Below are 14,026 nucleotides of genomic sequence, written 5' to 3' on the forward strand. Positions count from 1 at the left end.
AGCTAAATTTTCTTTTCTTATTTTAGGCATCAAGGATAAAATTGCTAACCAGGAAGAATTTCTACATCAAACTTTGAAGGGGGCTTGCAGTGCTCCTGCCAACCTTCTAGAAGGGGTAAATGTTTTGCACACAAAATTGGCAGCAGTAAAGAAACTTCATGCATATTACACTTCGCTGTTGTCGTTGCATAATATAAGCGAGAGAATAGGTTTAAGAAATTAAGAAAAACAGACAAAATTAAGAAAATTCCTGCTCTTCTGGTTTAGCTGATCTAGTTGTAGTCATAGTTGAGGCTTGCAGAGAGTTCAGCAAGAACAGTGGAGCTTGTCTTATTGTCACTTGAAACGTGGTGTGTGGACACCAAATATTTGTCTTCTTTCCCCCCCCCCCCCCTGCAGCTCCATAGAGGGAAGAATCCCTTAGATCTAATTGCACCTGGTTCAAGACTAGAATGTCAGCACTTGAAGAATTCCTTGGGAGCTTGGATAGTCAATGTAATAGATAACATTGGTGGAAGGCTTAAACTGCGCTATGAAGGACTTGGAGATTTGGATCAGTATGACTTCTGGATGTACTATTTGGACCCCTTTCTCCATCCTGTGGGTTGGGCAACTCAGCACAGTTTCATCCTTGAACCTTCATTAGGTACAAAACCAAAAATTTTGTCAAACGTTAGAATTGCAGTTTAAAGAGTTTAATAGATATAGCTATAGATGGATATTATATTATATAGCTGTAGATATAATATATAAAATATTTATTCTAATTTCTTTGCACACCTGCAGGCTTGCTAACAGGACTTACTTGCTTGAAGCAAAGGACGGATTAACACATACATTTGTCAAATTATGCCAGCCCTCAAAACTATGGTATATTGAAATCCAAATGAAGGATTTTAGGAATTAAATTTTCACTAATGTGCTGTATATGCAGAGTGTTGAGCTCTGAGAAAAATTAATGGGAAGAGAAGTAGTTTTTCTCTGAATACTGAAAAGGTGCTGGCTGGCTCCAATTTTAGAAGCCACGAGTAGCAGTTTTGTGGCTTCAATCCCAGGGATCCCTCTGTCCAGTCAAAAATTAACATATTTTTTATCTTGGCATCATAAAGGATAGGGCTGTGGTGGCGAACCTTTGGCACTCCAGATGTTACAAACTACAATTCCCATCAGCCCCTTCCAGCATGGCCAATTGGCCATGCTGGAAGGGCTGATGGGAATTGTAGTCCATAACATCTGGAGTGCCAAAGGTTCGCCACCACTGGGATAGGGTATCAAATGAAATGCAAGTGAGGCTAATTTAACATGCCTACTTCACATCACAGTTGTGAAAATGGAGACAAATTAGTATTCCTCCTGCTAAGAATTTGACAGTACTTTTGTTTTCCTCTAAATATCTTGGAGCACAGATTGACATATTCCGAGAATACTTTGGGTGTATATGCTCTTAAAGGCCCAATCTGAAGATTTACAGACAGTTCAATAGAGATGCTTCTTAAGGATCCTTTATAGCAATTCTTTGCTGCTCCTCAACCTTCATCCACTCCCAGCAACTGGCACCTCGAACTTAATTCTTAATTTTTCCTAAATTTAAGAATCTGTTGGAAGTTTGACCTGAATTCTGGCAAAAGGGAACTTCAGTGGAAAATACAGTATTTTCAGTGTATTTTCAGTGGAAAATACAGTATGTATGTAAAACTCATTCAGAATGTTACTAGCAGAAATTAACAATGAGGAAATTCAAACCCTTGTGTCTTCACGTGCATAAAATAATGTGTGGCTATACTAACTGTTTGCAGCCTATTGATTTAGCTGTGGTCCAGCAGTACCATAGTTAATTCAGTTTGTAAAAGTGATGTGTTTTCCCTGTTAACATGATAACCAGATTGATACATTTAATAATTTGAGGCCTGTCTTCACTCACAGAGATTTTTTTTTAATTGAAGCTTTTAGGCACTTGAAGACTGAGGCAGAATGGCAGGAGATTCTAGCAACAGTAAAACAGGAAGAAGAGGAATCTTTGGTACCCACAGATTTATTTAAGGTATGACACCTGGTTTCTCTCAATGGATTACTTTTGATGAACACTTAAAACAAATCATACAGTTAAAAGTCATAATTGAGATCCAATCTCATAAGCTCATTTTAAGTAGCCTTTTTGCCCACTGAATCTCAAAGGCTCTGGTTGAATAACTTTCCGAAATGTACATTAAGAAGTAGGGACCAGCAAGAAACTTGAGGAAGTGACTATCCCATATCCCATCGATGCTTTCTTCCCTTTCCCCCTACTTCTCTCAGTCTCTCGCACTTTTTTCCCTCCAGTCACCCCTTTTCTTACTGTCTCTCTTCTCTCTCCCCCCCCCTCCCCCTGGACTGTTCCTTTCTCCTTCAGTGGGGCTGCATCATTTACACAGCGTTTGGTCACACCCCTACTGTCCAAGCAGGGCTATGGAAAACCTGCTCTTCCCAGAACTACAGGGGCAGTCCTTCCCCCTTTCCTCCAGTTTTCATAGCCCTGCGTCTGAACAGGTAGCTGCTTTTGGAGCAGCTCCACTGACTCGAGAAATGGGGAAGACACACCCCATGTCTGCCCCTCCCTTGTCAGCTGAGAAGGTGGTGATAAAGGGGAAGGAAGGCAAGGCACCTTGTCCTGGATCCACAAAGGAACTTTCTGTGACCCAGTCGGTCACTGACGAGGTGCCTGGGGGTGGGCACTCATTCACACCTGCAGTGCCCCAACTCACTTAACCTCATTGCTGGGACCAATGGAGAGTCTAAGGACCTCCGAGGCCCACCGTCCTTGAGGCCAGCTCTTCAGTCTTCCTCAGAATCTGAGGCCTGCATGCGGAGTGGAGATGAGATGACTCCGGTTGCTCAGAAGGTACCGTGAGTGTACCAAGTGGGGATTGGGGCCCCTCTACCTATAGAGGAGTGGGTCAGGGTCCTCCTGTGTGGCTGGGAAATGTGAGTCTCCTCAGGACAAATTTGGCAGGAAGCCTTAAAGTGGTCGCTTCCATTTCACTCTTTGTAAACGCTGCCTTCTTCACCCTCTCCTCTTCCCACCCCACCTGCTGATTGGATGGGAGCTCTCTCCTGGTCTCTGTTGCAGCTTTTACTGGGGCAACAGGCACAGCTAGCACTAGGGGGAGCCCAAGGGACTGCTAATTCACCAGGCATCGGAGATAAGGCTGAGCCCATGCAATCTGCTTCCCCCTCCCCCCACTCAGGGGTCTAGAGAAGGAGTGCTGACATGCAACTAGGGAGTGGGCAAATCAAAACCTTCAGCTCTCCTCACAAAGAGACCTAGGTGTCCACCCTTTTATCCATTGCACAGAAGCAGAAAAGCCTTGCAAAAGATGTACCTCTTGGTTCTGAGCTCTCGGACCATTGAGACCCAGAACAGACCTCTTCAACCAGATCTCACTCAGACATTTCAGATAAGGAAGAAGGCGAGTGGTCTGGGGAAGAGGAGGATCCCCAGGACAAATCTGCCAGGCTTTTTTCAAATGAACACTTCAGTGCCTGCTAAGTTACGGAACTTGCAGTTCAGCAATGCTGACTCTTCAGCACCACTGTAAGGGTTTCAATGGTGTTGATGTTCAGAACAGCCGCCTGGCCTTGACTGAATTCCAAAATCCGGGCGATGGGCCAGCATCTGCGGCGGAGACTCTGGTGGAGGCCTTATCTCATCGAGGGAGATGAGAACACCGTTCCCATGAGAAACCGGGAGGGGGGATGGGATGGACAGAGTTATAACCTGTGCTTCTGGCGGGAGACTTTATTCCTGCCACGTCGTGTACATGAGCTTTCTAGGATGTCTGAATAAACGGTCTTTTACACCAAAAAGCCTTTTATTTCTGCTTCTATGGAATTCCTTACATTGTGGCAGGAAACCTAGTTCATCTATCCTCCCAGTGTGGTGGACCTCTGGTGTCTCGGCAATGGAGAGGTTGAATATTCCTGAAACTGTGGAAGCGGTAGCCCCCAAAGAGAGCTCCGAGCTTTCCTTTCTGGATTTGGAGGAACCGGCGGGAGAACGGGTGTCGCTGGTAACTCTTTCCCGTCCTCGTATCAACACGAGTCTTCCCTTACTTTGTTGGGACGAGGGACGAGGGAACGATCATATGGACTTGCATGAGTCGTTTGGAAGCTGTCTATGGATGCGATGCGCCTGTGGATCGGATACCTACCGTTTCGTGTGGATTACAAACCTCAGATGCAACCTGTCACGGAGGAGATGGGCCTGACCACTTTTCATCGCGGCAACCCAGGAGTCAATTGAACGATTCCTGGACTCGTATTTCGATGATGCTCCCAAGAATCCCGCGTGGCATAGCACTGGGGCCCGTCTAAGACCACCGCTTGAAACCGGGACTCTATCGGGATTGGGAGGGGTATCCGTGCCAGCTTCCAATCGGACCCCAGATCCCGGATCAGCAGCTGCACCAGAGGCCCCGTGGAGCCGCCGGTGGACATGAGGTGCTGAGTTCCGATGAGGAGGAACCGAAGAAAGCCTGCCTTCTCATCCGGACCTATTTCCCCTCCGATCAAAGAGAGCTGGGATGAGGAAGTGGCCCGACTGCGAGATGCCCAAGAAGCATGGGCCCGTGAGCGCCAGCTATGGGAAGAGGAACAGGAGCAGCTGCAGCAAGAGCGTGAAAACCTGCAAAAGGATCGGGAACAGCAGCGCAAAGAAATCCAACTCGAACTGGACCCGTGCCAAGGAAGCCCGTTACTGGCGGCAATATATGCAGAATCTATCGGTCCATGATAAGGTCTGGAACACTCCAAAATGGACTTAGCGTCAAGCGAAAGCGTTAAAAGGCCATGTGCACAAAGTGAACTAACTGCAGCCATTCAGCGAGGCGAACTGGCCAAACTGGAGCGAGAAAGCAGCTTTGCATGCGCACCAAGATGCCTTGACTCGCAAGGGAAGAGATTTAGCCGCCTTGGAAAGGAGCTGAGGAAGCAGCGGAACAAAGATGCCCCAAGCTGGAGTCGCGTTACGGTGCAATAGCGCCAGGCGGCGACTTCTGGATCCTGCTACTCGGCGTATCTGCCACCTTCCAAAGGCCTGCTCCCACCAGAGCACCAGCGGCCGGCACCTGTGCCTCCACCCCATTCCGGCTCTCCCTGCGCCCGCCGCCTCAACTCATGCTTTAACCGCTTGTAGCGAGCTCGAGAGACGTGGAAGGATACTACAGACCTCCGATACCTGCCCGTTTCGATGGGACCTTCCAAACTCCCTACTTCATCCTACAACTCGATACCCACATGGAGGACTATGGCCGATTTGTGCGGTCTGAGCGAAAAATCACGTGGACATCGGTTCCGTCTTGGATGGAGCGGCAGCCGACTGGTTTGTGACTCTTTTTTTGACCTGCAAGGGATGATACCCGCGACGATTTTCGCGTTCTCCAAGCCGTAGGGCTCGCTTCAAAGATCCGGATGCTGAAAATGAAGCCATCCGGCACCATTAAATCTATTCAGCAAGGCAACCGCTCTTTGCGAATTTGCCCGTGAATTTGCGTCGCGGCGGCTGTTCGACTCCCCTCCTGGAGTGGCCTGGCGCATGAAATGAATACTTCGGATGCCGTCGGCGGCAAACTGGCAACGGTGTTCCTTATTAGGATCCCAGCACTATTGCTGAATGGATCGAATTGGGATCTCAAGTGGCGCTCGTTTGGATTCACGCCATTCGGCGCGGGCATGCATGAAAACCCGCTCTGACCACCTCTGCGACTTCATAAAGTCAAGCCCAGCAGTCTCTACTGAAACCACCTCCGGCGCCGTCGCGTTTGGGATTGTGCCTTTACTGCGGAGGACGGGTCATCTGGCTGCCAACTGCCGAAAAACAGAAGCCAACCCGGCGCTCCGGCTGCGTAGCACCCCATCTGCCAAGCCACCACGTAGATCCGGGCCGCCTCCAGCGGGGCTCGTCTAAAGCGGTTACGAAGGCGACCAGAAGGGGAAGTGGCGGTTTTGCCTCTCATCAGCGCCCAGCATGGATATGGAGTTCGACTCCAGATCACGGTGAGTGAAGGCAGCTCCCATTACGGTTCAAGCGATTCTGGCCAACCCCTAAGCACACCTGGTATTATAGCCTCAGCCCTTGTAGATTCTGGGTGCTCCCATTGCTTAATCTCGCGGCCCCAAGTGGCGGAAGAACTTGGATTAGACCTAGCTAAGCCCATACCGTTCACACAAATGGGCAGCCCTCGGGGGCGAAGGACGGCCCAGTTCAAAAGCGCGGTTCTCCTCATGCGTGACCATTGGGAGAAAATTAGTTTTATTCTGGCCCCAGTGGCCAAACACTCCATTGTCCTGGGCATGCCATGGTTATTGTTGCATGAACCAAATATCATTTGGAAAGAGCGGATCTTAGAATTCACTGACCCCCCTGTGGAGAACACATGAATTGGGGGGGATAACTCACCTCCTAATGACATACACCCCTGGCTTCGGTCAGCTGTGCACGCTCCAATTGCTCCTGAATCCACAGGCATTCCACCCGGCTTACCAGGATTTAGCCAGAGTATTTCAGGAGCAAGAATGCGATCAATTGCCCCCCCATAGAGACACTGACTGCAAAATCGTATTATTACAGCGGGGCTCAACTGCCAAGGGTAGAATCTACCGCGCCATGAGTCCCAATGAGGAGAAGACCGTGCCTTCTTAGACAAGAACCTTGCTCAGCGGATTCATCTGACGAGCTACCAAATACCTGCGCTGCTCCTGTATTATTTGTTAAAGAAGGACGGGTCTTTAAAGCTCTAATGCACGGATTACACGAGGACTCAATGCGGTTTCCCTGTCCAATAAATACCCTTTGCCTTTGATCAAGGACCTTTTAGATGCATTGGGCAAGGGACGATATTTTTTTACTAAGTTGGATTTAAGAGAAGCATACTACAGAGTCAGGATTGCGGAAGGCTATGAACATTTGACTGCATTTAACACAAAATTTGGACAGTATGAATACTTAATAATGCCATTAGAGTTAAGTGGGGCCCGGAGCTTTTATGGCCCTCATCAACGAAGTTCTACATGATTTACTATACAAGGTAGTAGTTGTGTACGTAGATGACGTTTTAATTTATTCACAAACCATGGAGGAGCATGAAGCCTTGGTTCGAAGTATTAAAACGGCTTGCTGGACAACTCCTCTTTGCAAAACTTTCTAAATGTTGTTTTCACCAATCCTCCATAGACTATTTGGGCTGCGGATCTCTTCGAGGGGTTAAAATGGATCCTGCTAAGATCGAAGCAGTCCTCCAATGGCCTGCCCCACCAATCGGAAAGAACTCCAGTCTTTCCTGGGGTTTGCTAATTTCTATCGCGGACTTTATACCCCAATTACGCTGAACTGACTCTCCCACTCACAGACCTCTTACGCACTAAGGTAAAGACCCACAGGCTGCTGCAAGCCGGCCCCTTTCTTGGTCCTAAGGAATGTCAGACAGCCTTTCAACATTTGAAATCAGCTTTTACTACCCTAACCTATCCTAAAACACCCTGACCCAGATCTTCCTTTTGTGGTTCACGTGGATACCTCCCGGACAAAGCTTTGATTGCAGCCCTGTTGCAGAGAAATAAAGATGATAGGCTTGTTCCGTGTGCTTATTTATCAAAAAAATTATCGGTGCTGAATGTCAACTGGACTGTAAGGGGATAAAGAGACTTTGACCATCAAAGTAGCGCTCTCCACTTGAAATACCACTGGCTGGAAGAGCCCGAGAAACACCCCTTTCAAGTTTGGTCCGGATCACAAGAACAGCCACCCTCTCCACCCCTCAAGATGTCCATAAAACAACTCCGTTGGAGGCGATTTCTTTCGCTTCTCTTTCACCGTCCATTTTTTTCCCTGAAAAACCAATAAACTGGCTGATAAGCTCAGCCTGCCCGAGGAGAGGTGGAGCTGCCTTACGGGATATCCCGCGACTGTTCTCTCCCTCCCAATTGGGGCTAACTGTCACTTTCGATCTCAGACGCCCGCTCCTCCTCCACCGCCCATTCCCAGCCTGGTCTCTCCTTTCCCTACGGAACTCGAGGAAGACTCTGCTTGAGTCGCCAGCGGGAAGGTGACTCCCAATTCACAGCAATTGGTGAATGGTGTTTGGAAGCTGGGGAATTGTTGGTGATGCCTCCCCTCCGTAAACAAGTTCTCGAGGCCTGTCATGATGCCCGGCCGGGCTGGACATTTTGGCTTCCTTAAGACTCTGCATTTGGCCCGCCCGTCGAATTTTGGTGGCGCTTATGTATAAAGACATTGAGACATATATCAAAGGATGCTCTGTTTGTGGAAGTAAATCCCGTTCGGAAAGCCCATGGTCTGTTAAAGCCTCCCGGTGGCCTCCGTCCCTGGGAAGTCATCTCCATGGATTTTATTACGGATTTGCCAGAGAGCCAGGGCAACACAGTCTTGTGGGTGATTGGTGGATTTATTTTCCAAGCAAGCCCATTTCATCCCATGCCTTCCCATCCCTCGGCTCCTAAGTTAGTAGCGTCTGTTCATTCAACATATATAGTCTACACTCCTCCCCGTCAAGGTGGTGTCCGACCCTTGAACTAATTCATTTCAAAGTTCTGGAAAGCTTTTCTGGGCTTGTTGGGGGCAGCCCGACAATTGCCGCTTCTACCATCGCGTTCAAAGTGACGGTGAGTGGAGAGAGCGAACAGAACCCTGGAACAGTATTTACGTTGCTACACCAACTATCACCAAGACAACTGGTGCGATTTAATTCCGTTTGCAGAATCACGCCTACAATAATGCGTGTTCATAGCAGTACAAAAAAAACCCCCTTCAAATTGTGTCTGGCGGTCCTTCCCTCGTTGCCAACTACCTCGCAGAAGCATTGAATCCTCCAGAGTTCCAACAGTGGATTTCATCTCTGGCCGAGGGTGGAAAACGAGTCCAGACCATGCCTTTACAACAAGCTAAAGATTCCTAAAGCTTCCAGCGGATAAGCGCAGCTCTGATTTCCCTTCGTGTAGGCGCCTGGGTATATTTGTCTACCAAGAATCTCAGAAGGCGATACATAAATTTTCAAAACTGGGCATAAGATTAGAGTGGGACCTTTTAAGATTACTAAAGTGATTAATGATGTCACTGCCGGTTAGACTTGCTCTAATTCTCTAAGTAATATCCATCCTGTCTTTCATTCCAGTTTACTCAAGGAGGCTCCCGCTTTCGATGCCTGGTACGACCCTCGGAGATACCCGCCGACTATAATTGATGGCCACAAGCATTACTTAAATTGGCCGCCATCCTGGACTCTCGCTTTAATCTAAACGCTTGCAATATTTAGTCTCTTGGGTGGGGTATTCCTCTGGATATAATCAATGGGTCTATTCAGAAAATATTGAGCCCCTTCCCTTATTTCTGCTTTCCCACATACACCTTTCGCGCACAAACCTGGGGAGAAGTTTTCTTAAGGGAGGCAGAGTGTAAGGGTTTCAATGGTGTTGATGTTCAGAACAGCCGCCTGGCCTTGACTGAATTCCAAAATCCGGGCGATGGGCCAGCATCTGCGGCGGAGACTCTGGTGGAGGCCTTATCTCATCGAGGGAGATGAGAACACCGTTCCCATGAGAAACCGGGGGGGGGGGGATGGGATGGACAGAGTTATAACCTGTGCTTCTGGCGGGAGACTTTATTCCTGCCACGTCGTGTACGTGAGCTTTCTAGGATGTCTGAATAAACGGTCTTTTACACCAAAAAGCCTTTTATTTCTGCTTCTATGGAATTCCTTACAACCACCCGCTGACACAGAGCATTATGTCTCTAGGGTCTTCAAAAGCCCAGCTGCCCAGTAGTAATACCACTCACAAAACAATGGAAGCTCTCTGGCCGGCAGCTTTCATCTCTCATGGCAATGGCAGCAGCTCTCCAGGTTGCCCACCAATCAGCTTCCACCCATAGCAGCAGCAGCAGTTCTGCAGCCCACACTGCAGCTTTCCTCCCTCAACAGCATAAAAGCCAGCAACTCCCCTCTTCCTACCTGCCTCCCTGCAGCTTTGTAGCCTTGGAGCAAACAAACTTCATCGGGGGGGAGGGGGGTTAAAGCCCTCCAATGTATTTAAAATGGTAGCATTGATTGAGCACACAGAGACTGTTTTTTTAATTGGGGGGGAGGGATTTAAACCCCCGTTGTTTTTTTAATTTTCAGATTTTTCTGCAGACCTAGGGGTTTTCCAAATCCGCAGAAATATCTGTTGGAAGTCAATGTGCCCCTTATCTGCAGATTTAGGTATCTGCAGGTAGGGGGTATACTTCAGAATTAGATATATAGATAATAATTTAACATCAGCAAAACAGGAAAAAAGTAAACCATGCTGTCTACTCTTGCCAAACTCTAGACTGAATAATGAAGTCATACAACACTTTCAAAAGATGCCTTGCCTATCAGAAGGTATAGTAACCACCAAGAATGCTTTTCTTACAGTACAGTTTTAAGCAGAGTTACATTCTTCTAAATCCATTATAGTTAGTGGTCTTAGAAAGATGAAATTCTGGTTTCAATTGCACTGTTAGTAGTCTAGCTTGTTTATCAGGGATAGCTCCTTGGGATTGGCATTGAGGAAGGAAACAAAATCCCTAAGGAGGGTTGCTTGCAATGGGACTAGTATTCAGCGCTAGATATCTGTAACTGGACCAAGTTAGTGGAATTTCTTCCTGGGTTGTTGAGGTTTGGAAAAAAAATACTTAACTATTTCTCCTGAAGGTAGACAAGCATTTCTTTTGGCTTCTGTTGACTTTATCATGTACTTCAGATTGGAAATCTCTAGATTTAAAAGGAGCATTGTGTTCAATCCAGTTCAATTGAAATAAAAACAATGTCATGCCCAGTTTAGTAAGATAATAAATGCTGTCCGCAAATAGAATATTCTTCCATGAACTAGTCAATCTCTTATTAAAGTATGAAATGTTACGGGGATGTATTTTTGTTGTATCTGTTGGAGAACCTCTCCTTTTTTATTACGAGCAACTTCAACTGAAAAGAGGAACAAATTTGGATAATTATCGTTGGCAATTGACCTGGAGAGAAAAATGTCTTCCCTTTATCAGATGTTTGATGGGATGCTATTTACCAGGTGATGCTGTTTACCTCCATGCCTGGTTCCACCTGCCCATTTCCACCAGTTAACTTTTATTAAAGGGGCAGTGCATTTTTCTTCGGGCTATTGACAGTCCTACAGTAAACCTCAGGACTAATTAATATTTTCATGTCATTTTTAGGACAAACCTGTTGTTGGAATCCACTCATTTTCAGTGAACATGAAGTTAGAGGCTGTTGACCTGGAAGCACCTTTTATCATTTCACCAGCTACTGTTACAAAGGTACTAGTAGGGATGAGTTGCACTAAGTCTGTGAATGGAAAGCAAGTGTAGGAATTTAAGAGTGACCTAGGGGAGGTTATAGTAATGAACATAAAAGATGGTTGGAGCATGTTTCAGAATTTGCACTGTGGAGGTTAAAAAAGAAGTATCATACTTCAGTAATTTGAAGGGAGAACTGGCTTTCCTTGGAGTCAGACTGAATATAAAAAGCAAAATAAAGGAAAAAAATCTCAAAACTGAAGTTAAGTATTTGTCCTCCAGCATGGGTGATGGTGATGTCAATGGAGGATATATGAAGAAGGAAAGAAGAGTTCAGTCACCTGAGATTGAGATAGTAATGAGACAGCCAACCAGAAATATCCCAGAGGCAATTGGATATGTGGGACTGGATGGAAGCAGAAAAATCAGGATTAGAGAGTGAGGTAAACCTGGGTGTCATTAGCGTATGTGCCATACTAAATGCCATGGGATTGGATGAAGTCACCTTGAGATAAAGCGTAGAGAGAAAATAAGAGAGCCCAAGACAGGTGCTTTAGAGACCCCAGCAGACAGAGAACTATAGGAAGAGCTTCTCCCTGTTGAAATATTGGATAAAGTTAGTGTGGTAGTCAAGTCGAAATAGAAGGGGAAGAAAGAATTAGAGAAAGAAGGGGAAGCTGGAGGAAAATGGGGTAAAGAGAACAATTTTAAATTCCACCATTGAAGAATGAGGCAGAGTCTTAAGCAGAGGCCGAGAGGGAAAAGCATTCAGGTTGGCCTTAGTGGTCATCAGTGATGGAGAAGGAGCACTGTGGATTCCTAGAATTGAAGTGGATTGAGGAGGTAAAGTGGTGTTGCTAAGCTGGGTATGCACGCAGTAGACGAGACTGAGGAGCGGATGACATTTCATCCCCCTTCCCCTTCCTCCAGAGTTGTTTTGTACAAGAGCATAAACAGATATAACTATGGAGGAAGTGAGTCAAGTCTAAGGATGAATGGTATGGGAATGGGGCAAATTTGAGGCTTAAAGTAGGGATGATTTGAAGGCAGAAGCTTCATAGTTTCAAGAAGTGTTAAGAAAGAAGGCATCATTCACCATAATTTAAATTATATCCAAACTCCTCTGTCTCTTTTTTGAAATAAAAATGTGTACTCTTCTCTGTAGATTGTCATAAAGATTGCATGTATGGAAGCAATTCACAGTTTTTGGATTATTTTCTCAGCAATAAACCATTGTGGCTGCTGGATTCTGTAGTCAGTAATGGCAATCCATTTTTGTTGTCGAACCAAAACTCTCTTTATCTTATCTGGTTTTATCTTCCGTGTCTTGTTTTTTCCCAGGTGACATATCATTGTTTTACATAAAACAGCATAATTTTTTTTCAGATTTGTTCTGTTATCATTATCCTGCCTTCTGCCTTGTACTTTCCTTTTCCATCTTCTGATCAGCTGCAAATTTGATACAATCGTCTTCTGTCCTGAGCCTGACCCACCCTGCAGTTAATTATTGTAATTGTCTTGATCTCTGAAAAGAAAAGTAGCATTGTAGAGAGAGTCCATGGTATCATTAATGTGTCATATAAGGCTCTGGTATAGTGTACCTACTCTTTATTTTTGCCTAATTAGATTTTGTCCAGTCAGTGGGAAAATTTTACCTTCATAGCAACTGCTTGAAATAAGATTTTAAAAAATTAATTTAATCAATTTGAATAGGAAGAGATTCATTCTTCTCTAGAGCTCTCTTCAGGGGCTCCAGATTTGGTATTCAGCTTACACTTTTAAGGCTCTCGGTAGTTTAGCTCATCTTTGTCTTTTGTCCTTGATTCATTGATCCAAGGTAGCATCTTCATTCTTCTTCACTCTTCTCCTGGATAAGCTAAAGATCACTTGGGTCACTAAGGATCCTTTTTTACCTTTTCTCTCTTTTCGATACTCCGATACGCCTCTTGAACAGGCCACTACATTTTCCCCTTCCCTCTTCTGTGAAGTATCTAAATATTTTTTCATATGTCCTTGCCTACTATATTGTCTTGTTTTAACTTTTCATGTGTATAGTCAATTTATATTTTGTAATCCTGTGTTTTTACTATCTTGAGCATATTGTTGTTCTCACATTCTTCCTTGCCCGTTCTTTTTCTGCTTCTTGTGTCCTTTGTCAGTATTTACCGTGGAAGAGATTTAGACCTCTTCCTTTTTTAAATGAAAAATATATTTCAAGTGCTGAGTATTTAACTAGTAGCACACAAAAAACTGCACAACTAAGCTCATGTGTCCACTCAAAAGCCTTTGGCCATATGTTTTAGCAACACCTCCCATTCCTCTTAGGAACATATTTTGGAAACTAACCAGGCTTTCTAAAATGGACTGTGGTATGGCATAGAATCCACCTGTTGTAGTTTTAAGTCAGAAATCCAGTTGGACAAACTCTTTTTGAGCCTAGTAGCTTTTTGTAGAGTAGCTTTTTGAACCTAGGCTAATAAATAAAAAAATTAGGAACCTTAGAACTGAACCCAGAAATCCATCAATGGAAGGAGCTGATGATTATGGATCTTCCTGTCCATTCCCCCCCCCCCCCGCCCTCCAAATGACACAAGATAGCCTGCCCTGCTTCTGCTATCAGTATGGCAGTTTTACAGCCTTCAACCCATATACTTGCTATCTGCATAAGTCTTGGGATCCTGGGAATAAACTTTCAGAAAGGACCATGTT

At 45.6% G+C, this 14,026-nt stretch overlaps 1 protein-coding gene across 3 annotated transcripts in view; it reads left to right on the top strand.

The window, feature by feature from the left end:
- SFMBT1 (Scm like with four mbt domains 1) overlaps window positions 1-14,026 on the top strand; it is a 101,961-nt gene that overhangs the window by 66,571 nt on the left and 21,364 nt on the right. For all 3 annotated transcript variants that reach the window (XM_048488143.1, XM_048488142.1, XM_048488144.1), the window contains 4 exons: window positions 27-115; window positions 400-646; window positions 1,944-2,041; window positions 11,237-11,338. In XM_048488143.1, coding sequence (XP_048344100.1) covers window positions 27-115; window positions 400-646; window positions 1,944-2,041; window positions 11,237-11,338 — 536 coding nt within the window. The remainder of the gene's footprint in view (window positions 1-26; window positions 116-399; window positions 647-1,943; window positions 2,042-11,236; window positions 11,339-14,026) is intronic.

Source organism: Sphaerodactylus townsendi, linkage group LG03 (assembly GCF_021028975.2).
Source record: "Sphaerodactylus townsendi isolate TG3544 linkage group LG03, MPM_Stown_v2.3, whole genome shotgun sequence".
NCBI lineage: Eukaryota > Metazoa > Chordata > Lepidosauria > Squamata > Sphaerodactylidae > Sphaerodactylus > Sphaerodactylus townsendi.